Below are 25,077 nucleotides of genomic sequence, written 5' to 3' on the forward strand. Positions count from 1 at the left end.
GGTCAAATGGATGCTTGACATTATATGCGGTCTTATCTTGGAAGAGTGCAACATGCAGTTTGACTTTTGAATGTTTATGACACAATGGAACTCTAGTAAAGTTCTAGTATCTGTAACTGCTAGACGCTTTCATTCTAAGTGATCCATGGTCAGAGACTAGACCTATGGCATAAGAAATATAATTAACCTTTGCACCTAATTCTTGGCAGAGAGCTCATAAAACTTTTGGAATATACCTAGTAATAAGAGTGTCTTTTGTAATTTACAAGGAAACCCCTTTGCTCACATCAGAAATTATGGCAATGGGATGAGCTCAGATGAGTTCCTCTACATAGCTTCAGTGTGAGAATGCTCAATAGAAGGAAACTCATGATAAATGTTTGCAATTTTCATTGGAATTGGAAAGTAGACTATGTCTGCCAAAATTCTAAACAATTAATTTCATTAATTTCTTGTTTTGTACACATGTCAGAATTATGGGAGGATGATGTGCTCAGAGAGGCACAAAGAACACACTATCCACTCTCCAAAGCCTGGCCTTACTTGTATCTTTCATCTGGCTATTCTTTCATAATAAACCAGTAAATATTACAATAATAATGATATACTGAACTTTCTATAATTTAAAACTTTTCAACAAAGCTCAACAAAAGACATATAAAGGAAAGACACAGAATAGATGAAAAATATCTGCAATCTCCATCTCTGTCGATGGTACATTCAAATATACAAACAACTTTGTCAGCTCCCCGTGTTCCCTTCCTGCCCGTTCACTCTTCCCCCATTATCTCACACGCGCCCCACTACACTTTTCCACTTCCTCAAAATCTTTCCTTTCCATTTCTGTAGTCCTCTTTCTTGTTTCATGACCTACGCCAACACCCATACACATGTATACACCTGCAAAACATTAAAAGCTAGAACTCACATATGAGGGCAAAAATGAAATATTTATTTTTCTAAGTCTCAGTTATCTTAATATAATAATTTCTACATCCATCCATTTATACAAATTTTAAAATTTTGTTTTTCTTTGTAGCTGAATAAAATTTTATGATATATATGTATTACATTTTTATTATCCATTATCTGTTGCTGAACACTTAGACTGATTCCGTTTCCACCCTATTTCTACCCTATTATAAATATGAATGTACAAGTATCATGGTGGTAGGATTCAAGTCCTTTGAGTATATGCCTAGGATTAGTATATTTTTAAGTTAAAATTTATGTCTTTGAGGGCTCTTAAGTTATCTATTTCCATTCTAAGTTACCTGGCACTATCCTTTTCCAATTTGTATTTTAAGCATCTTGAACATGATGTAAGGAACCACTAAGGTAAGCAGCCTTCAGACTTAGCAACGTTATTAAACATGGTCCCATCCATAAAGAGCTACATGCAATTAATGGATGCTGGGAAAGGAATAATCAGTCTTTTCTAGGGATGAGACCACTAACAGATTTCCCAATCACAAGCAGTCAGCCACAGACGCATACATATGAGCAAAACTGTATTCTTATGTATATGTTCATTTTAGATGTATATAAATGAACACAATAGGTTAAGTGTGCTTATATATTACATATATGCACATATATGTTATATGCACATACACACACACACACACACACATATATATATATATAATTTAAAAAGAAGAGAAAATACATTTGAGACAGTTGGGGGTAACATGGAAGGAATTCGAGGGGTAAAGGAAGGGTAAAAATAATGTAAGTCCAATACTCATGTATAAAATTCTCAAAAACAATTTAAAAAATAAAACAATATTTTTGGTGAGAATTATAGGAAACATAATTGCTATATACTAAAAACTTAAAGATTTGGTTGTGAAGTTACTGTTGTGTGTTTCCCTCATCAATTCAAACCTGAGCTAATGGCATAGAATTACAAATTTCAAAATCCACTGAACTATAATGGACTTTAAGAAAGTCATAAAACTATTATTTAAATGATTGATTAAATATTTGCCAAAGTAAAAAAAAATAATCACGGTATCTTTTCATAATTCCTCTTGTGGCCAGCTTGGTTCTAGTTTACAAATAATAATCCAAGTTCAAAATATTTAATATAAAATATTTACATCTTGCCGGGCGGTGGTGGCGCATGCCTTTAATCCCAGCACTTGGGAGGCAGAGGCAGGCGGATCTCTGTGAGTTCGAGACCAGCCTGGTCTACAAGAGCTAGTTCCAGGACAGGCTCCAAAGCCACAGAGAAACTCTGTCTCGAAAAACCAAAAAATAAAAATAAAATAAAATAAAATATTTACATCTTAAATTGGTGCAGGTCATTTGGAAAATCACAGAGTCAGTGGCTACTCAAGGTACATCTGCACATATCTCATAACCAGTGCATTTGAGAATAGGACAAGTGTCAACACTCTGGATAAGAAAATATTCAGTTTACTCATGATTTTACTTAAACTGAACTAGCAGATATGAACAGTAACAAAAGAGCAACATAGATCTTTGTTGGAGGATGACAAATAAAAGTCAAGCTTCATGCAGTATTAGTAAACAAGGCTTCCCCACCCAAACGTTATTAAATAGGGTGATTTTTTTTTTTTTTTTTTTTTTTTTTTTTTTTTTTTTTTTTTTTTGGTTTTTCGAGACAGGGTTTCTCTGCAGATTTTTTAGAGCCTGTCCTGGAACTAGCTCTTGTAGACCAGGCTGGCCTCGAACTCACAGAGATCCGCCTGCCTCTGCCTCCCAAGTGCTGGGATTAAAGGCGTGCGCCACCACTGCCCGGCTAAATAGGGTGATTTTTGTTTAATGTCTTTTATTGCCTTTTGAAGATGACAATCTCTGTAACATTGATGGTTTTGCATTTTGTTTGTTATTCCCACTACATATGTAGCTCATAAATATCTGTAATATAGAAAATAAAATTGGATAATACACCCATTTTATTAAAATATGAAATTTACAAGGGAGGAAAAAAGTCTAACTCTAATACCAAAACTGGGTTCACAAGAAACCAAAACTCAAACTAAGGAATGTGGATTCAAACTAATGAATCTCAGAGGAACAGCTCACGAAATCCATGTTGGGCCTGGTTAACCTTGGCCAGCACGCATGGATTGAGACGTTACAGGTGCACAATATGTAAACCAGTGGCAATGAGGGAGGAGTGACTCAGAGTACAGACCATCAGTTCAACGTACAGAAGCACACACACATATCTTCTAAAGTCACTTTTAAAAACAGAGACCTTTAGGGATGGGATTGGTTGAAAGGATTAATTGAACGTTAGAAAATTAGAATAAAAAAGAAATTGATTCTCCTATTAGCACAGGCATTTGACCTCCAGCTGCCTGAGAGGCTGGTGCAGAATAGCAAATTCAAGGCCTGTTTGGGCAACTTAGTGAGATTTCTTAAAATAAATAAAAGCAGCTAAAGAGATGTCTCAGTGGTCTAGAGTACTTGCTTTTCTTTGAAGGATCTGAGTTCAGTTTCTAGCACCCACGTGATCCTGTAATTCCAGGCTCAGGGAATTCAACATTCTCTTCTGGCATCTGTAGATACCTGTGCACACATGGTATACACTCACGTAAATTCATTCACATACATAAAAATAAATCCTTAATGTTTTTAAAGTAAATAAAAATATGCCTGTGGTGTAGTTCAAAGAAAGTATTTGATTTATTTGTAGAATACTCTGGTTTCAAAATGAAGTAAATAGGAAGAGTTGAGATGTATGAAACATAGTATTGGTATTTTATTTTGTAAGTATTGTGGTTCTTTCTCACAAATCACTAATCTCACAAATCTGTATTATATTGTTCAAGAAAATGGCTATTAAAATAATCTATCTCTCATATTGTGCCTGAATAAGCACTTTGACAAAATTGAGGGTCTGTCTAACCAATAACTGAATAAAGTTAACACCACACCCCAAATAAAATGAAACTATTCTTGATATTGGAGGTAAGCTGCCTTAAGGTTTTGATCTATGATTGTTCTGTCTTTTCAAGTAAGGAAACATAGAAGCATATGTTAGCTTCTTTAGTTATCTGTGAGAACTCCAAATTCTACACCCCAATCTTACCACTGCTCCCTTTACCTCCTTGTTCCTTAGTGTATAGATGAGGGGGTTAAGAGTTGGAGTTATTACAGTGTAGAAAAGGGTGAGAAACTTGCCCCGTTCGTGAGCATGGTGAGTCTTAGGTTGAAGATAGACACCTGTGACAGTACCATAGAAGAGGGAGACAACAAGGAGGTGAGAAGTGCATGTGCCAAACGCTTTTTTCTGCCCTGCCGTTGATTTTATCTTCAGCACAGACTTCACAATAGCAGCATAGGAGGAAAGGATGATGACCAAGGGTAGCACTAGGAGAATAACACTGGCTATGGACATCTGGACTTCATTGTAGGTAGTATCTGCACTGGAGAGCTGAATCAGGGCTGGAACTTCACATACAATGTCATCTACCACCCGGTGGGAGCAAAAGGGCAATCTGAGGGTAGCAGAAGATTGGATCAGAGACTGAATCAGGCCAGCACCCCAAGCAAGGACAGCCAGTTGCACACAGACTTTGGGGTGCATGACAGTTGTATATCTTAGGGGATGACACACTGCTACATAGCGGTCCACAGCCATGACAACAAGAAGAACACATTCGGTGGCACCAAGCCACAGGAAGATGTAGAGCTGAGCAGCGCAGCCATGATATGTGATAATCTTATTTGGACCTCCAAAATTAACCAACATCTGAGGAACACAGCTGCTGGTGAAACAAATATCTAATAAGGAAAGATTGGAAAGGAAGAAATACATGGGGATTTGAAGTTTTGGATCCTTCAAGGAAATGAGAATTATGATTGTATTTCCAGCAAGAGTCAAACAGTAAAAGATCAAAATGACCCCAAAAAGTACCTTCTCTAAATATGGCGTGTCTGAGAAGCCACGGAGGATGAAATTGCCATGGCTGTCATTACAAACTATGGCCATGCTTTCTGGGACAATCACCTCTTCAGGAGATGACACCAAAATGGTTGTTCAGAAGCTTGTGAAGGTCCTTACAAGCAGGAAGCAAGTCAGTGCAAATTGTTTGATTCCTTCTTACTTAAGAATATGAAGTTAGCCTGTAATGCTTAAGGGAGAAATAATAGACTGAGTAGTTTAATACTTGATATTTGCCATTCATTCTTTTTATCTTTGATGCTTTATATCTATAGCTCTTCAAGGTAAACTGCAAAATATACTTACTTTCTAGTAAAACCACTTTGCTAAATATTGAATATGCTGCTCATTTGTTATTGAAGACTGCATTTGCTACATTTACTGAGTGTACAGACTGGGCAATGCTTATTATATTTACTTCCTCTTGTATTTTGTACATCTTAATTTATCTGACTATTGTCTTCTGGTTTCTATCCCTACTCTGTATTTTTCATTTCTTTCTTTTTGGCTTCTTCTCACACCTGTTTCATCTTTTTCGTTCCTCCTTTTTACTTTGTCTTTTAAATTCTGAGCTTGAGTCATCACTTAGTCATTTTTATGCTGTTTGATCTTGTGAGTGGATTTGATCTTCTGCTTTATATTTTCACTGTCTTCATAGGGTAAAAAACAGAACCTTTAAGATAATAACTCAACTCCCCCAAGTAACTTCTGAGTTAATGTAATCATACACATGAATACACAATGTCCTTTTCATCCAGTGAAGATTAGCACTTGGTCTTTCATACAAGAATTCCTCATTCTCCATTTTGTGGCAAATTTGACACTAAAATATGAATTCCTAAATTTTATGTAGTAGGATATTCGCCTATTTTAATGGGTGATGATGAAGAATAATAATGAAAGTGAACTGGATAAACCAAAAACTTGGAATTAGTATTAAAACATTTTAAGTAAGTAAAAACCAACTAAGTACAAATAATTTAATGTCATATATGTAATTGGGCTTTGCTTTGGGGAAGACATATTGAAGCAGATTTGGCTGAATGTTTCACAGTCAATATTTATCATAATTAAAAATGTTAAAGTGTGGATTGCCCCCAGGAAAAGTTTTTTTCAGAGCACTTAGATGCATAATGCAAATTTTACCATGTTTTGTTTACTTTACTCATAGTTTTTACTCTTTCATGGATTCTAGAATGTTCATGTACTGTTTCTGTAATGTTATTTTTTGTGTCATTTATCCTTTATAGTCTCTATAACTTTTGAACTGTGGTGATGTATTTGCACTTTCCCTGTGAATATGAGTATAACATAGTCACAGAAGGCTAATTGTTGTTTTGAGGAAGTTTGCTTCCTGTATCCATATCTACAGTCTCATTCTATTCTATGAGTTCTATCAAATTGTTTACAGTAACTAACCATTGGCTCTGTTTATCTAGATTCTGTCTGTTTCCTCGCTTGAGTAGCAGTGTCTCTATGTCTGCATTTCTTGGATTCTATTTATCAGTTTATCTACATTCTGCCTCCCATTTTCTAATTAATTACTAATCATTCCAGTAAATACATTTTCCCAGGATCAACTGTTTATACACTGTTTTTCATTAGGAGACAGTCTTCACCTAACTGGTTTTCATTGTACAAAATTCAATAATTCTCTTTGCCTATTCTTGTTCAGATTTCCATTTTCCAGAAAATAACAATTATCTCTTGATTGTTATTTCAACTCACCTTTTTTACTTTTTTCAGCTTTATACACAGAGTTCAAATAAACACATGGTGACCCTCTGATCCCTATGACCACAAATTAAAAAGACAGCATTTGTATATTTCTCTTAAAGTTGATGTCTCTGGTTCAGATGTAGCTTGTCACTTGAGCACTGGTCTTATTCCATCAAACTACTGAGTCCTCCTCCGTGAACTCATATTCATTGCACACAATCTGACAGTTGTCTACTTTAGAATTCTAGCATATACTCTTCTCTCTGTCTTGAGGCCTCAAACCATGAGAGACCATTTTGCATATGAACAATAGTTTCCCAGAAACATTGAGTCTTAATAACCCAAGGGAAATCCTCAACTGAAGATGATTGTAAGTGGATAAATGCTTAACCAGTCTTCCTTCAGGTACAAATGTCCTTTACCTGGACAGCCCTGAGAAAAGATATAACAATTCCATAAAACCTGATTATCACCCTAATACCTGGTTATCAAAATTCTATATTGTGTTTCCTATTTATTTAGTTCATTCTCCTTTCTCCTATTACACTTAACTTAGTATCACAGCCAAAGTTATTTAACTTCACCTACATCTTTAGCTAAATTCCTGCAATTAGGAGAACCTAAATAAAAAGTGAATGGTAGAAATTGACTTAGAAGTAAGTATCTTAGAAGAATATTTAGGAAATAAATTATGCATCAGTCAGATAACCAAGGATCCTGAACTGTTAAATAATCATGGTAACTCCTATCATGTGCCAACATCACCGTCACTCATAATCCGTCTCACTGATGGCTTTAGATGAGGAAGTTGAAGGGGTTCTAGCAAGCCTGAGCATGGCAAACATAGGCATAAGTATGACAGATATTGTAGACTTTTCTTCTCTGTTGCTAAAACCATTAAATTTCTAAAACTAGCTCCTAAGATCTATTCCCATATTTGGCCACTGAATCATTCCTGAGACAAAACACCAAGGTTCAACAATCAAAATTCAATATTTGGCTACTATGTCCAATCATGATTTATCAACTCCTCTCCTTTCCCATTAATAACCCAGCCCTACAGAAGCACTCCACCTTGATTTCTCTTGTTTTACTTGTTTGTTGCTACTGCTGCCTTCCTACTGCCACCATCACCACCTTCCTCCCCATGCAATAAATCTCCTTTGTGATGAGAATTTGATATCTGGGTATGTCCTTTGCTGATTCCAGGGGAACAACCTCTGTAGCATGAATAATAAAATCCCAGAGACAGATACAGGGATTAATGCTTATGATTAGAGAAACAGAGCAGTAAGTCACTAGAAAGACCTTTTACTTCTATCAATGCTCAGACCAAAGGGGCAATCCTCAGACTGCCTAGACTGTACTATGTCTCCACCAAATCTCAGACTCCACACTCCGATGAGTTCCCGTCTCTTTCCCTTCATATTCCTCCCTCCAACCAGCCATATCACTCCTGTCTCCACTTCCCTAGTGCTGGGACTAAAGGTATGAGATCACAAGCACTTGGATTAAAGGTGTGTGGTGCCCAAACAATAGGATTAGAGGTACGAGCCACCCCACCTGGATCTGTTTCTGGTTCAATCTTGTATAGCCCAATGTAATTTTGAATTTACAGAGATCTGTCTGCTCCTGTCTCCCGAACCTGGGATTAAAGGTGTGTGCCACCACTCCCTGGTCTCTGGTGGCTTAGCTTTGCACTCTGATCTTCAGGCAAACTTTATTTAACAAATAAATAATATTAGATATAATAATAACAAAATATTAAAATACAAGAAAAATTATTCAAACTGACACCACCTTGCTGTAGGAATTCCTACAGCCAGTAGCCTTAAGTTACCTGCCCGCTTGGGCGTGGCCTGTTATACTATTTATGCTGATGTAAAGCACATCTGGCCTCTTTTCTGGCTGCAGGATTCAGTTGCTGTTCTCTGTTCCAGCAGAGTATAATGATCTGTGAGTCTACTCCTAAATAAATAACCCTATATTGTTCTCAATTCTGAGCTAGTGTGGAATTTCTTTTAAGCGTCCTTCTTCATATGGTGCCCCACATGGATTCAGACTCCACACCTACCCAGTGGATGGCCTGGGTACCTGATCCACAGCCCAGAAAGTCTCCCAACCCTGCCCATTTGGCTTGCTTTTACCTAAGTGTTGCTTTTACCTAAGTGGTTTTTATTTTATTTTATTTTATTATTTTATTTTATTTTATTTTTGTAGAATCCCTGCCACGGTGGTGCTAACTGCATGTGGGGACTTGGAAATTTCCCCAGTGGATGCATGCTCCCTGCCCCCACTGCTTGAAGTCTCTTGCACAGCTTCTGGTTTGTGCTCCCTGCCTGTGAGTTCTGGGTTTCTTGTTCTGTGTATGAAATTGATTTATTGCTTTTAATTTGTCAGGCAAAGCATATTTCTCAGTATTTAACCAGCACCAAGGTGCTAATCTAGAGCGGCTCAGACCTTTTGTGTCGCCACTGGCTGAATCCTTGTTAGTTGCTTCTATGACTTTTCAAAAAAATGCTTGCAGGTCCCAGGCGGCAGTAGACAGGCAGCAGACTCTGGGAGCTGCAAGATCCCCGGGCTGTTTACAAGCGGTGGCTCATTCAGGCTGGTCCCGTCAAGTGGCGAGTGGGCAGAGACAGCTGGCAGCGGGTCCAGGAGAGTCACCAAAGCGGGTGGGTGTGAGCATGTGGTGGGTAAAAGGCACATAGACACAGTAGGCAGGCATAGAACTAAACATTTATTACTTAGAGGAGAGAGAGAGAGAGTAGGGAAAGAAAGAAAAGAGAAAAGAGACAGAGGGAAGGAAAAGCTCCAAAAGCAGACAGTAAGAGAGAGATCCAAGATGGTGGGGCAGGGGTGGGGGTAGGTTGCCAGGAGTGGGCGTGGCTTGCCCTTAAAGGGCCCAAACCATAACAGTTGTGACTCTGCAACCACAATAAAGATTATTACACCTAAAACAATTTTGTTGTGATGAGGCGAGCAAGCCTGCTTTTTGTCCGGCCCGGCTTCCGCACGGCTAGCTTTACATCTGAAATAACAACACACAAATTGTATTCATTTAAATACTGCCTGGCCCATTAGTTTCAGCCTCATATTATCTAATTCTCACATCTTGATTAACCCATTTCTAATAATCTGTATAGCACAAGTGGACTGGGAAAGATTCAGCATGTCTGACCTGGCGGCTGGTTCCATTGCGTCTGACCCAGAGAGGAGAGGCATACTAACTCTCTTCTTCCCAGCATTCTGTTCTGTCTACTCCACCCACCTATCTAAATCCTGCCCTATTAAAAAGCCAAGGCAGTTTCTTTATTAACCAATGAGAGTCCTCCATCACAATTTACCAGATCTCATAACAGGTAATTAATAAAACAATATGGCAGACTACATTAACATTGAAACTTTTAGTAACTTTTTTGCTATTACCATGCATTTTATTCTGCAAGCCTTATATGGTTATGGTGATACATCCATTTATTGGATATTGGAACTAATTTTTTTTCTTCATACTATATCCTTAAAAAAGAATGTGGCACTTTTAGAAATGATACAGTCTTTTTTTCAGATTATTTTTTATTACTTTATAAATAATACCATTCAAAATTTCTACTTCCTCCCATTCTCTCACTTCCCTCCCACTGCCCCACTTACCCTCCCCCTCCAGTCCTAAGAGAGGACAGGGTACCCTGCCCTGTGGGAAGTCCAAGGCCCTCCCCCCTCCATCCAGGCTTAGGAAGGTATGCATCCAAATAGAATAGGATCCCAAAAAGCCAGTACATGCAGTAGAATCAAATCCCAGTGCCATTATCAATGGCTTCTCAACCTGCCCCAATTGTCAGCCACATTCAGAGGGTCCAGTTTGATCCCATGCTCATTCAGTTCCAGTCCAGCTGGATTTGTGAGCTCCCACTAGCTCAGGCACACTGTCTCAGTGGGTAGACCAACCCCTCATGGTCTTGACTTTCTTTCTCATATTCTCCCTCCTTCTGCTCTTCAACTGGACCTTGGGAACTCAGTCCAGTGCTCCAATATGGGTCTCTGTCTCTATCACCATCCATTGCTGGACAAAGATTTTATGGTAATATTCAAGATAGTCATCAGTCTGACTACAGGACAAGGCCAGTTCAGGCACCCTCTCCTCCAATGTCCAGGGTCCTAGCTAGGGACATCCCTGTGGACACCTGGGAACTCCTCTAGAGCCAAGCCTCTTGCCAACCCAAAAATGGTTCCCTCAATTAAGATAGCTTCTTCTCTGCTCCCAAATCCACCCTTCCTCCATCTCAACCATCCCACTCCCTCAAGCTCTCCCCAACACTCCTCTTCTCCCTTTTCTCTTCCCCTCTTCTCTTCCCCAACCTTACCCCCATCCCCATGCTCCCAACTTTTACCTGGAGATCTTGTCTGCTTCCAGTTTCCAGGAGGATCTATATATGTTTTTTTGGGGGGGTTCACCTTATTACTTAGCTTCTCTAGGATCGGAAACTATAGGTTCAATGTCTTTTGTTTATGTGTAGAATCCAAGAATGAGTGAGTACATACCATATTCATCTTTTTGGGTCTGGGTTATCTCACCCAGAATAGTGTTTTCTATTTCCATCCATTTGCATGCAAAATTCAAGATGTCATTGTTTTGTTTTGTTTTGTTTTTTACCGCTGAGTAGTACTCTATTGTGTAGATATGCCATACTTTATTTATCCATTCTTCAGTTGAGGGGCATCTAGGTTGTTTCCAGGTTCTGGCTATTACAAATAATGCTGCTATGAACATAGTTGAATAAATGCTCTTGTAGTTGATTGGGCAACTCTTGGGTATATTCCCAAGAGTGGTATTGCTGGATCCTGAGGTAGGTTGACTCCCAATTTTCTGAGAAACCACCACACTGATTTCCAAAGTGGTTGCACAAGTTTGAATTCCCACCAGCAATGGATGAGTGTTCCCCTTACTTCACATCCTCTCCAGCATAGGCTATCATAGGTGTTTTTGATTTTAGCCATTCTGACAGGTGTAAGATGGTATCTCAACGTTGTTTTGATTTGCACTTCCCTGATAGCTACAGAAGTTGAACATGTCCTTAAGGATCTTTTGGCCATTTGAAATTCTTCTGTTGAGAATTCTCTATTCAGTTCAGTACCCCATTTTTTAATTGGGTTATTTACAATTTTAATATCTAGTTTCTTGAGTTCTTTATATATTTTGAGATCAGACCTTTGTCTGATGTGGGGTTGGTGAAGATCTTCTCTTATTAAGTAGGTTGTCTTTTTGTCTTAATGACTGTGTCCTTTACGGAAGCTTCTCAGTTTCAGGAGGCCTCATTTATTCATTGTTGCTCTTATTGTCTGTGCTACTGAAGTTATATGTAGGAAGTGATCTCCTGTGCCCATGTGTTGCAGGCTATTTCTCACTTTCTCTTCTATCAGGTTCCGTGTGGTCAGATTTCTATTGAGGTCTTTGATCCATTTGGACTTGAGTTTTGTGCATGGTGATAGATATGGATCTATTTCCATTCTTCTACAGGTTGACATCCAGTTATGCCAGCATCATTTGTTAAAGATGCTCTCTTCCATTGTATAATTTTAGCTTCTTTGTCAAAAATCAGGTGTTCATAGGTTTGTGGATTAATATCCAGGTCTTCAGTTCAATTCCATTGGTCAACATCTCTGTTTTTATGCCAATACCAAGCTGTTTTCATTACTGTAGCTCTGTAAGTGAATATGGTTATTAGAATTAGATACATTGGTTGTGTATGAATCCATGAGGAACAAATCTAAAACTGCTGCATGGCCTATGTGAGAAAATTGTAACAAGTGAATGTAAGAGTATATAGTATGCATTACTCAGTAAGCAGTAGGCATATTACTTTCTTATCACTGCCTTTTTATTGTGATAAAATATTAAATATTTAGAAGATTTTGAGTATTTCCAGAATACTCACAGTGGATACTGTATTTTCATTACATATTATTTCTGTTATTCTCATCATTTTTATTATACTTTATTGTTATATGATATCTTTAAATAAGGTGATATATCAAAAAATTCTTAATTCCCCAAAAAACCTGATTCATACAAGCACATCTTTAATTGTATAGATTTTAGCTCATATTCAGTGTGTTGGGAAATGGAAACTCTTTTAAAATGCATTCCCACTGAGACAGAGATTGGCTCCAAGCCTCAGGACAGAGGTAACTAATTGTGTTCGTGTAAAGCATGTCCTCAGAGAGTTCTTTCCCAAGGATCTGTCTCTGTCTAGTCACTCAGGAAAACGGTAAATGAGCTGTCTATTGAAACAATTCCCAAGAGTCTCAGAAATCGCAAAGAACGATGATAACTTAAAAGCCTTCTTGGTATTTTCTTTCATTGTCTTCCTAACTTGAACTTTCCCTCCACTTTGGCACATTTGTATGAACTGAAAACCTGAGCATTCTGAAACAAAACTCTCACCTTCATTAGAGTATCTTTGCTTTTGAAAAGGAAAAAGTCAAATACCTTCCTTTATAATCACTTTTTACCAAATAAAACTTGTTCATCAAAATAAGGTAAGTAAAGAGACACTTGTATGAACAAGCAGGCTTTCCCAAGAAATGTAGAAAATTGGGCTGCAGTGTCCAATTGCTATACAGAAATGACAACTTCATTCAAAAGTCATTTATAAGCTTTGGTGTATGTCTTTCAGTTGCTCTATGAACAGCTAGACTTTAATTTGTAACTCATTTCTTTCTAAGTCTATCACTGAAACCAAACTTAGAAGCCCTTCAGTTTTTATATGTACTATGGATGTTGATTACCTTAGTGAAGAATTAATACTTTTGTCAGTCATCTGACCTCATAAAACATGTTGAAAATACTATTAATTTTTTTCATGTTTAATCCAATGCTTTAGTCTCTGATTTTAAAAGTCTTATTTAATGAAGGGTGTTTTCAAAATAAACATGACTTTTTCCAACATCCAAACCCCAAAAGTACTGTAAATATAAATGAAATTCTGTGCAATATCAAATTGAATATGAATATGTTATGCTAATATGAAAATGCAAGCAGAAATATGGACAGTATGGCAACAGAAAATCATCCTGTAATTTATCAATAATTTTAAACTCTCTTAGATGTATATATCCCTGTGAGTTGAAATAGTGATCAATCACTGAATAAGAAAATAAAAATCTCCCTCCTGTTTCCATTCCCACCTGCCCCAGTCCACCCACAAAATCTAAATGGACTCTTCCCAGGGAGATCCTTGATACCTCCTAGACCTCTCTGGTTCTATGGATTGCATTATGTTTATTTTTGAGTAGGTACAATGTTTGATTTTCTGGGTCTTGGTTGGGTCAGGATGGTTTGTTTTAGTTTCATACATTTTTTGTTGGACTCCTAACAGTGGAAGTGGGGGTGTCTCTGACCCTCTTGCCTCCTAGTGAGACCCTTTTTTTCATGCTGGGTTACCTCATCCGTCCTTGGCATAAGGGTTTATGTCTCTTAGGAGTCTTATTGAGTCGTATAATGTCATGTTTGGTTGGTATCACTGGAAGGCCTGCTCTTTTCTAAAGGTAAACAAAGGAGCAGCTGATCTGGGGGAGAGAGGAGATGTGTTGGGTGGACTGGTAGGAGAGGAGGGACTGGAAGCCATCATCAAGATGTATTTTATGAGAGAAGAATAAAGAAAAAGATCATAAGAAAATCAAAGTCATTGAATTCAAGAGCTGTACATAATATACCACAAAAATAACTAAAATAATCTAAAAGTGCACAGACAGAAGAATAAAGATAAATATACAAGAAGGGAAGTCTCATTCATCTCAGCAGAAATAGGAAGGAAAAGGTAGAGTACACATTAAAATGAGTGTTAGATAAAATTAATTATGAAAGAATTTGTAGAGACTAAATCTAAAATTACTCTTTGTAAAAATAATTGTTCACATGTTTCAAAACTATGACTATAGCCATGTTAAATAAACAGTATTATTACTCTTTGTAAAAATAATTGTTCACATGTTTCAAAACTATGACTATAGCCATGTTAAATAAACAGTATTCAGTAATGTGTTTAGGTTACATTTTTGGAAATACTTATTTTACTATCATGATAATTGATACAAAGCTCTTATTTCATATTTCTTCTACAACTTTTTTGCATGAAATAAGAGTTTATTCTACAATATCTGTGATATTAGAGGTGCTTTTCTAAATGTAGTCAGATCAGAAGTATGCAGCATCCACATGCACCATTCCCTTAGTGTCAGGTATTTTCTGTGAAGTCTATACATGCTGACTTATAATCTGCTGATTTGCAACTATAGTTTGGGCACTGTTAATTCTTGATGTCTAGGTTAATTCATAGTTCTTAGAAAACTAACAACAAGTTCCTACAAGTATGTTAAAATATACAAATGAGATCTTCTGTTCCATAGCATTCGAGAACAGGTGCTAAAGGATTTTAAGAGTGGAAAAAGCTTGCTACAGTAATTATGACAAGGGCTCCCTAGGAAGTTGTTGGAGAGACTGGATAGATGACTCAGCAGTTAAGAATATTGACTATTTTTTTCAGGAGCTGGGTTCTATTTCCAGCATTAACACTGAGGCTCAAAATCATCATTAATTCCAATTCCAGGAATCCTTTGCCCCCTTTCAGTCTCTGTGTGCACCAAACACTCATCTGGTGCACAGATATCTATACTTGTAAACATGCCTTTATACAAAATATTTTTTAATTTGTGTTGAAAAACAAGTTGTTGGAATGATTATTTTACTACATGGAAGATTTTTGCTTTCTGTTTTTAATGTAGGCATCTTACCTAGGATAGCGGATAGTCAAAGAACATGATTCATATCTTAGTCTGCGTGGCCCCTTACAAAACCTCACAAAGTGGGTGAGCCTTCAGTGAAATGAGGGCTGTGCATCTGCTTCTAACTATAACAAATTAGTCTGCTCTTACGATGCTGATTTGTAGAGTAATTCAGATTTGGTCAGTGGAATGTAATAGTAACATCATGTTTGAATATTCATTTTTTTCAGGGATGACTTTTTATGAAACACAAATAAAATGTGTATTTTTCAAGTATTGTTTTACTCTGTTCCTCGATTTTGTTGTATTACCATTTACTTTAGCTGAAAAAAAGGCAAAAAATAAATCCAGGAAACATAAAATTGCTGGGATTCTAATGTCTCTTTGTCTGAAGTAAGATACCTGCTGAAGACATGTTCATTTGCTTCTATAATGCCTTTAGCACTGCTGTTTTAATTAGCTCTTCAGCTTTATGCCACATGTACTTTCAGATAATCATAAATTCCCTTTAAAATTTAGTATAATAAATAGATGATAAATAACAAGTTTTTAGATTATTATGTTATTTTTGTGCATGTAGAAGTTATATGTAATCTTGTGCTGTGGGTGTGTTGTGCATATAAAATCAAGAGTCCATTTAAAGTTTTTTCTACATATGATTACTACTTTATGTTTTGATACTGTGCCTTCAACTAAGCTTGGAACTTATCAATTCAGCTACACTAGCCAGCCAGCAAGCCCTAGAAAAATAACCAATGTTTTTTTTTTTTGTTGTTTGTTTTTTCAAGACAGGGTTTCCCTGTAGTTTCTAGAGCCTGTCCTGGAACTAGCTCTTGTAGACCAGGCTGGCCTCAAACTCAGAGATCCACCTGCCTCTGCCTCCCTAGTGCTGTGATTAAAGGTGTGTGCCACCACTGCCCGGCCCAATGTTTTCTTAAACTGAGCTGGTATTATATTGATTTGTTCCCATTGCCAGCATTTTACCTGAGTATTGGAGATAGAACTTATGTCCTCTTGCTTTGGCAGAAGGATTTATTCTGACTCATTTATCTGTGAAGCACTCTAGCCATGTTATATCAACCACAGATACCAACCCTGTCTTTGATACTCCCAACCAACAAATCACAAGTCTTTGCTATTCTTATAATACTAACTTTCTTGATACTTCTTTACCATAGGTGAATCAGACTGCAAAGAATGATAGTCATAAATAAAAGTCATCCAGAAGAATTCATTTTGCTTGGCTTTGCAGACCGTCCTTGGCTGGAACTTCCTCTCTTCATCATTCTTCTGGTAACATATCCACTGGCCATGTTGGGAAACATTGCCATCATTCTGGTGTCCATATTAGACCCCCATCTCCACAGCCCCATGTATTTCTTCCTCACCAACCTCTCCTTTCTGGACATGTGCTACACCACAAGCATTGTGCCTCAGATGCTAACCAACCTTGGAGGATCAACAAAGACCATCAGCTACATGAGGTGTGTAGTTCAGCTTTATTTCTTCCACACAATGGGGGGCACAGAATGTGTCCTCCTGGCTCTTATGTCCTTTGACCGCTATGTTGCCATCTGCAAACCTCTGCACTACACCCTTATCATGAATCAGCGTACCTGCCTCCTGTTAGTGTCTACTGTGTGGCTAACAGGGATTACCTATGCTGTCTCAGAGGCCACTGTGACACTGCAATTGCCACTGTGTGGCCACAATAAACTGGATCACTTGGTGTGTGAGATTCCAGTTCTGATAAAAACTGCCTGTGGTGAAAAAGAGACTAATGAGCTTGCTCTCTCTGTGGTATGCGTATTTATCTTAGCTGTTCCCCTGTGCTTAATTCTTGCCTCCTATGCTAGTATTGGACATTCTGTTCTGAAAATCAAATCTTCAGAGGGAAGGAAAAAGGCCTTTGGAACATGCTCCTCTCATCTCATAGTAGTTCTCTTATTCTACGGCCCAGCCATTAGCATGTATCTTCAGCCGCCCTCCTCTATTACAAAAGACCAACCCAAATTCATGGCTCTTTTCTATGGAGTAGTGACTCCTACTCTGAACCCCTTCATCTATACCCTGAGGAATAAAGATGTAAAGGGAGCTTTAAGTAAGCTATCCAGTTACATTTTTAGTCCAAAGAGAAATTTTGCAGACATCAAACAAAATATCTGAAAAATTAGAGGCTTTGCATATAACTCATTTACTATCCAGGCCTCATCTTTCTTTTTCTTTATGTTCTTTTAAAAACATTTCTTGTTATTTGTGTTCTTTATAATCATGCAGGCTTTGGTTAATCTTGCATAGTATCAAGCAATATGGATGGGTGCTCTGATTAGAACAAATATTAAAATACTTGTATTGAGGTGAGTACAATTGTAAATAGTTACTTTATTAAGTGGTAAAACATCATTTAATTTATAATACAATTATATTGTTTTAGGCTAATTGTCATGAAAACCACATTGTAACTATCCATGGATGGCTTTTTAATTTTTTTGTGAAATAAATCTTGTCAGGGACCAGGCTCGACAAAATAACTCTTGCCAGGGTAGAGGAATGGGGATTTAGAAATATATTAAAGAATATGAAGACAGAAATGAAAATAATAAAATAGAGAAACATATAGGATAGTATCAGGCGGAAATTCCAGTGAGTACTAATATTTTGCCTGCATTTATTTCCCAAATGCTTAAAATACACCTGACCCCAAAAGTTAGGAGCAAGACAAAATGCATTAGCATGATACCAGGGAATGAACACACCAGTTGAAGGTTGTTGGCTACATTCATAGTTAAACATTCTGTTGCTAGAACAAAACAAGTCATGCATACACACTAGACCAAAACATTCTGTAGGCTAACTACTCCCTGGGTCAAATTCCAAGTTATCTCTATAAAGAGAACTGGAACTTAGATGGATCCTTAGACTCTTGTTTGAGGTAGGAGCAATCTACTTCTCTATTCCTGGAGCACGAGGTCTGGCTGTTAGGCACACCTGTTGACAATCACCTTGGTAGAGCAGAACTCTCTGATCTACATCTAGGAGGGACCTTTACTTGGTGCACAAGCACAATAGTCTTGAAGGAACTAGAGGTAAGCTCCAACTCTTCGACCTTTGGTCAACATGGAAATAGGCTCACATTTCTGGACCTCCACAAAATCTTTACTCTCTTTAGGTTTTCTCAGTTTCTTGAGGGACAACGTGTTATACAGAATGAAACAGAAATTGCTTTTACTAAACTATTTTGTTAAGCCATAGAGTTTATTTATCTCAATGCTTACAAAATGAATTGTTAATTTTTCTTAAAGATAAGTGCACATATATTCATCATGAGGAATTGAGGACTTTATCATTAAATTCTGTAAAGAGTAGAATAAATGATGAAAACATGTTACATTTTTAAGATTTCTTTTGAATATCTGGATCAGTTAAATAACAAGAAAATAATATGTAATGAGATCTGGAGCCAATTCTGTGCAGATACCTGTAAGATGGAATGCCTTTTAAAAACATGAAAGAGTCAGTAATTTGGACTTGAAATTGAAATAGAACTTGCTTATTTTTCACACAACATGAGTTTTAAAGATATATAATGTTCATGTAATTGCATTCAAAATCTAAATCAATAACAGTTTAAATAAGACAATTCTAGGAATAACATCAAGAATCTAAACTTTATCAAGAAACTAGTTGAACTTCATCATAACAAATTGATGAATTATATAATTGTGTGGTATTAGATTCTTTATGGATAATTAAACCTGGTGTAGAATAAAGAGCTAAACACTAGAGGAAAATGCAAGATGTGTCAGGTACCTTGGACCTGGTGTAACAAACTGCTATGAGCATAAACAGTTTGGTAATGGGAACTGAACTTAGTCCTCTGGAAGAGCAGCAAGTGATTTTAACTGCTAATTCATCTCTTTAACCCTCATTTCTTCTGAATTTTATATTAGGTAACCGCACTGCTACGGCCAATGGATTAGTCATTAAGAAAAGTGGGCTCAGGGTTGGGGTCCTATCATGAAATGGAAGAAGTTTAATAAAAGGATACAAAATTTCAGTCCAATGTAAATGTAAGCTCAAGAGACTTATTGTATAGCCTGCTGATAATTAGTACTAGTGTACTGTATACTTGAAAAATCTAATAGTAGATGTTAAATTTCTCACTGCAATAATTTCTGTGTGATAATAGATATAATGAGTTTCCGAAATAAATTATTTTATTACATACACATATAGAAGTATAGTCATCCAAAATTTATATAATTGTGTTGACTATACCATGAGTGCTGGAAAATTTAAACGAAGAGAGATGGTGCTTTATTACATATCTCAAATTATAAGGTTTCCACAGTACACGATGGTTCAAAGATGTTAAAGGTGTAGTTTAATATTCTTACCATATTTAGCATAAAATACTGACAATAGATCAACAATAAGGAAAGCTGTTTTAGAACCTACCATATGACTGTGATCAAACTGTTCAAAGAAGAGTCAACTACAAACAGGACAAGGTAGTTTCAGAGAAAGTTTTGATGTAAATGGTATAAAGGCAAAATTAGGAATAAATCAAGCACTAAATCATTTCCCATATTTATTGAAAGGAGATTGAAAGTGAATTTTCTAGCTTCTAGGTCATTTCCACTCTAAGACACAAAGGGAGAAATAGGCTTGGAGACAGAGTGGACCGGTTGGTAATAGATTTAGCTGTTTTATCAGAAATATAAACTCAGATGTATGTGAGCAGTCCAAATGGGGTATACATATATAAAGACTCAAATTTACCAACCAGAAAAAAGAGGAAATGTGAGTGTTTGTCTGTTACATCACTCAGAATGATTGTTTCCAGCTCCATCCATTTATCTGCTAATTAAAAAAATTTATTTTTCTTAACACCTGAATAATATTTCATTGTTTTCATCTTCTATGATTTTATTATCCGTCCATCAATCCCTGATGGCCATCTATGATGTTTCCATTTCCTGACTATTCTGCATGTAGCAGCAATGAACTTGGACGAACATATACCTGGATCATGTGATATCTATATTTCTAGCCTTTTGAGAATCGTCAACAGTGATTTCCATAGTGGCTATGCTAGTGTTCACTCCACCAATAGCAAATAAATGTTCTTATTGCCCCACTTGTCATCATGATTTCATCTTAACCATTTGACTGGGGTAAGCCAAAAGTCTCAAAGTCATTTTAATTTGCATTTTCTTGGTGGCTCAGATTGTTCAACATTTTAAAAATAAGTTCTTTGAGAAATTATACAATGTATTTGGATCATATATACCCCCTACCATGTCTCCTACTTCCCTGTCTCTCCAAAACTCTGTCTTGGTTTTTACAAACCTAACAAGTACAGTTTGTGCTACTCTGAACCCTGTAATATTGGTCTTTACTACATCATGTCAATTCATCAGAGGTCACCCTCTTAAAGAAAATGAAACGTCTTTCTCCCACCACTTATTAGTTGTAGCTCCTTAACTAGGGGTGGATCTTCAATCTCACCTCCTACCTCCATTTTGTGAATTTTGTCTGACTTGATCTTGAGTCTCAAAGAAAGATAAAGCAACTGGAGGCCCCAAGTTGGACAACTGGCAGAGTTCTGGAACCTTGGGTTATTTGTGATGATGAGAAGGTCCCTAGGGTCATCTGAAGAGTCACAGAGGGAAGGAGATAGATCAAGAGGAGGTGGGTTTCCCTAGCAAACAGGTATAGGATTTGGGTAAAACTGTATCTGTACTATATACAGTGTCTACAGGTTTTTGTTTTTTTTTTTTTTTTTTGGTACTGAGAAGCACCGGATTGAGCTCCCAAGGTCCTGATGAGGAGCAAAAGGAGGGAGATCATGAGCAAGGAAGTCAGGACCGTGAGGAGTGCGTTTATCCATTGAGACGGTGTGACAGATCTAACGGAAGACCACCAAGTCCAGTTGGAATGGGACTGATGGAACAGGGGACCAAACCGGACTCTCTGAATGTGGCTGACGGTGGAGGAGGACTGAGAAACCAAGGACAACGGCGATGAGCTTGGACTCTACAGCATGGACGGGCTCACTGTGAGCCTTGTCAGTTTGGTTGATCACCTTTCTGGACTTAGGGGGAGCTGGGAGGACCTTGGACTTAATATAGTGAAGGGAACCCTGATGGCTCTTTGGCTTGGAGAGGGGCGGAGTGGGAGTATGGGTGGAAGGGAGGGGAGGGAAGGGGGAGGGGGAGGGGAGGAGATGGAAATTTTTAATAAAAAAAATGAGAAAAAAAAGAATTTAAACACACTTCTCAGTCATTTGTATTTAACCTTTTGATAACTCTCTGGTTTTTATATGACATAATTTTAAGGGATGGAAAAGAAAATGCAGTGATACAAAGAGGGGAACTAAAATAATGGAACAAGAAAGGTTAAATATAAGGACCGAGGTAGAAGGAATGTATGGAAGAATAACTAATACTAAAGAGCTCAAAAGGTCACATAAAAAACCACCTCTGCAGAAACTTCCTAAAATATATATATTTCTAAATAAGTGCATAATTTGTGTGTGTGTGTGTGTGTGTGTGTGTGTGTGTGTGTTAAAAGTAGTTATCCTATAATGGAGCAACAATGCCCTGGTAAGACATTACAGATTAACAAATTAAAAAGTCTGCTGTCAAGAATGAATTACCACTATTGGAGTTGTAGGCAAGTAAGATCCCATAATTCCTAAACTATTGCAACCTATAGACATTGCTCTTATTTACCTTCCAGATTTTGATGGTAAGACACTATTGCTGAAGACATCACATATTTAAGTCATAGAACACGGAGAAATAAAACCTGTATTGATCTGGAAGTTCATCCCTACCTTCTAGATTTTATTGTGCTGGAAGAAATAATCACCAGTCTTGTCCAGCTGTGGCTCCTGTGAGATAAAATAACTTCCTGCCTGGCAAGAAGTCTCCACTGGTGCAAGTATCATGAGAGTAAGCAATGACTTTCTGACTGGATTTGCAGCCTGTTCTTCCCTTTCTCCTGTTTTCCACTCTTCCTCTCTTTGTCTTCTTCTCCCTCTCCCTCTGTTTCTCACTCATCCTCCCCTGTCTATCTCATGCTAGACAAGTTGTTTGATAAAGACGGATGTGGTTGACTTGAAAATAAAAGAAAGCAGACAGGCATCTCCAGACACACACTTGTTCTTTTAATCAGAACAACTGTAGGACCAGTCTCTCCATGGAGTGGCGACTGTGTGCATTTGGTATGGTATGCTTCACGTTCTTATAGGACTGAAAGGAGATGATGTCAGTACCGCTGCCATTCAGAGTAGTAAATACTTCTGAGGTTAGCACTAACAATGGACCCCCAGAAGTAGAAAAAAACATTTCATGCCCAAATTTTGTCACTGAAAGACAGTTTATACATAGACAACACACTCATAATCTTCCCTTTAATCTTCTTACTTAGCAAGTGAATAATTCATAACTATGAAAAATAGTAAGCTATTCATGTTACTTGTTTGAAAAGTACAAGTCAATTATGTTTTTCTCTCTAAGATAACTTTGGTTACTGTTTTAGGTTACAAGACTATATGTTTAAGGAGACAGTTGTACAAATGTGTCTGATATTCAATACCATATATGTTATATTTATGCAATATCCCAAAGGAAAAAAATCTATTCAGATAAAAAGGGTCTATATATTTTAAAAAGTGAAAATAGGAGAAAAATACATTTTAAAATTGAGGAAATTATCTTTAGAAAACAACGTACTGACAATAGTACAATAATCAACCTTCTATAATACCGCTACATGTTGCATCACGGAAAATCATATGTAAGAGTAAATCTTCATGTACTTCAGATATGCATGCTATAATTCATAAATTTATATTCATTCTTACAGTATAATATCAAAAACATGGAGCAAAATTCTTTCTGACACTTGTTTATGAAGGGGAAAATGTATCACACATTTAATTATGCCTTAAACAAAAGGTACAACATAAAAAACATTCTGCATAGAAACTAAAAGGTTAAAAGATACATTAGAAAGATTTTAAATTATACCATCTTATTTCATTAGGAATTTTAAAAAGATCCTTTATCGACAAATACAGCAAGTCACATATAAGACTGATCAGACTTGTGTTCATTAGAGTTATAATCTGAGGATAAAACTGATGCTTTTAAAACCTGACTTTTAACAAAGCTATGTTCAAAAAAGTTGTCTTAGGCAGATAAAGTTTTTTTATATCCACCATAATACTGAGTCTGTGAGAACTATAACCAAGTCTCACTGCTTGAGTAGAAAAGTGGCTGGACAATGAATGGGTGGACTGGGGAGCCTTGGGGAAGAGATGTAGCACCACACTGCTAATGGCACTAGTACTCAAGATACTACTGACTCATTAGCCTCCTTACTGCCCCTCTGACATCTTTGTTTCTTAGAGTATATATGAGAGGGTTCAGGCTAGGGGTGACAACAGTATAGAAGAGGGCAATGAACTTGGCTTGATCTTGAGAATTTTCTGTTGGAGGCTGAAGATAAATGCACATGGCTGGAACGAAAAAGAGGCAAACAACCATAAGATGGGCTCCACAGGTTCCAAATGCCTTCTGAAATCCTGTGTTTGAGTGCATCTTTAGGACAGCTTGAGCAATAGCACCATAGGAACTGAAAATGAGAATGAGTGGGATGAGAACAAAAAGAGAGCTTGCAACCAGTAGAGTCATCTCATTAGCTCGAGTGTCAACACAGGATAACTGGAGCAGTGCTGGGACTTCACAAAAGAAGTGATCTACTTGGTGATGTCCACACAGAGGTACCCAGAAAGTGAGGAGAGAATGAAGTGCTGAGTCCAAAAAGCCACATATCCAGGAGGTTGCTGCGAGCAGGTGACAGAGACGAGGATTCATGAGGACAGAGTAACGCAAGGGTTTGCACACAGCTGCATAGCGGTCATAGGACATCACCACCAAAAGAACACACTCTGTGGTACCCAGAGCAAGGACAAAATAGAGTTGGAACATACAACCAGCATAAGATATCGTCTTCTGTGGGCCCCAGAGGTTGAATAGCAGCTGAGGGACAGAACTAGTGGTGTAGCAGATATCCAGGGCTGAGAGATTTGACAGGAAGAAGTACATGGGTGTGTGTAGGTGTGAGTCTAGGTGTGACAGGATGATAATGAAGAGATTGCCTGTCAGTGTTGCCAAGTAGAATATCAAGATCACCACAAAAAGAACTACCTCCAGCTGAGGCCACTTAGAAAAACCCAGAAGAATGAAGTACCCTTCAGAACTTGTGTTGATTTTTTCCATACTAGTTTATATTCTCTTTTGTTTTATCTTCACTTCTAAGAAAACTTGAGTGTTAAGAAAAATAATCACAGTTGTTGGCTAAAGAATATAAAGCATCATAAAACTCATATTCTATGAAAAAAAGAGAAAAACCAGTAAGTCAAAAGCGAAGTACCCTATTTGCTAGAAGCCTAACTATAAAGTATAAAATGAATGACTGTTGGATGACCTGAATGAATGCAAAAGTTGTTGATATATTTTCTGAGACATAGATTATTTACATTTTTAAAAATACACCTTTATAAATTACTTGTTAGTCACAAAGTAAACTTTGTAGTATGGAAATCTTGCTGATGTCTCCGTAACTACACACTGTTAGCT

At 37.3% G+C, this 25,077-nt stretch overlaps 3 protein-coding genes across 3 annotated transcripts; 1 reads left to right on the top strand and 2 right to left on the bottom strand.

The window, feature by feature from the left end:
- Positions 1 to 784: 784 nt before the first annotated feature.
- LOC119823820 (olfactory receptor 2H2-like) lies at positions 785 to 4,969 on the bottom strand. Its single transcript, XM_038343874.2, has 3 exons — positions 4,056 to 4,969; positions 3,485 to 3,543; positions 785 to 900 (listed from the first exon to the last, which is right to left on the bottom strand). Exons 1-3 carry the CDS (start codon positions 4,967 to 4,969, stop codon positions 785 to 787), a joined length of 1,089 nt encoding a protein of 362 aa, XP_038199802.2.
- An 11,652-nt stretch (positions 4,970 to 16,621) lies between these two features.
- Positions 16,622 to 17,590, top strand: LOC119823821 (olfactory receptor 2B11-like). The gene has a single exon (XM_038343876.1). It carries the CDS (start codon positions 16,622 to 16,624, stop codon positions 17,588 to 17,590), a length of 969 nt encoding a protein of 322 aa, XP_038199804.1.
- Positions 17,591 to 23,793: 6,203 nt separating this feature from the next.
- On the bottom strand, positions 23,794 to 24,717 carry LOC119823501 (olfactory receptor 2J3-like). The gene has a single exon (XM_038343545.1). The coding sequence runs from the start codon at positions 24,715 to 24,717 to the stop codon at positions 23,794 to 23,796; it is 924 nt and encodes a 307-aa protein (XP_038199473.1).
- Positions 24,718 to 25,077: the final 360 nt, after the last annotated feature.

Source organism: Arvicola amphibius, chromosome 9 (assembly GCF_903992535.2).
Source record: "Arvicola amphibius chromosome 9, mArvAmp1.2, whole genome shotgun sequence".
Classification (NCBI taxonomy): domain Eukaryota; kingdom Metazoa; phylum Chordata; class Mammalia; order Rodentia; family Cricetidae; genus Arvicola; species Arvicola amphibius.

Coding starts and splice junctions, on each gene's coding strand:
- LOC119823820 (XM_038343874.2), bottom strand. CDS start 4,969: ATGGCCATAGTTTGTAATGACAGCCATGGCAATTTCATCCTCCGTGGC. Junction 3,544..4,055: donor GGAGCAGTGGTAAGATTGGG/GTGTAGAATTTG, acceptor ATGTGTGCACAG/GTATCTACAGATGCCAGAAG. Junction 901..3,484: donor GCCTGGAATTACAGGATCAC/GTGGGTGCTAGA, acceptor AATGTTTTGCAG/GTGTATACATGTGTATGGGT.
- LOC119823821 (XM_038343876.1), top strand. CDS start 16,622: ATGATAGTCATAAATAAAAGTCATCCAGAAGAATTCATTTTGCTTGGC.
- LOC119823501 (XM_038343545.1), bottom strand. CDS start 24,717: ATGGAAAAAATCAACACAAGTTCTGAAGGGTACTTCATTCTTCTGGGT.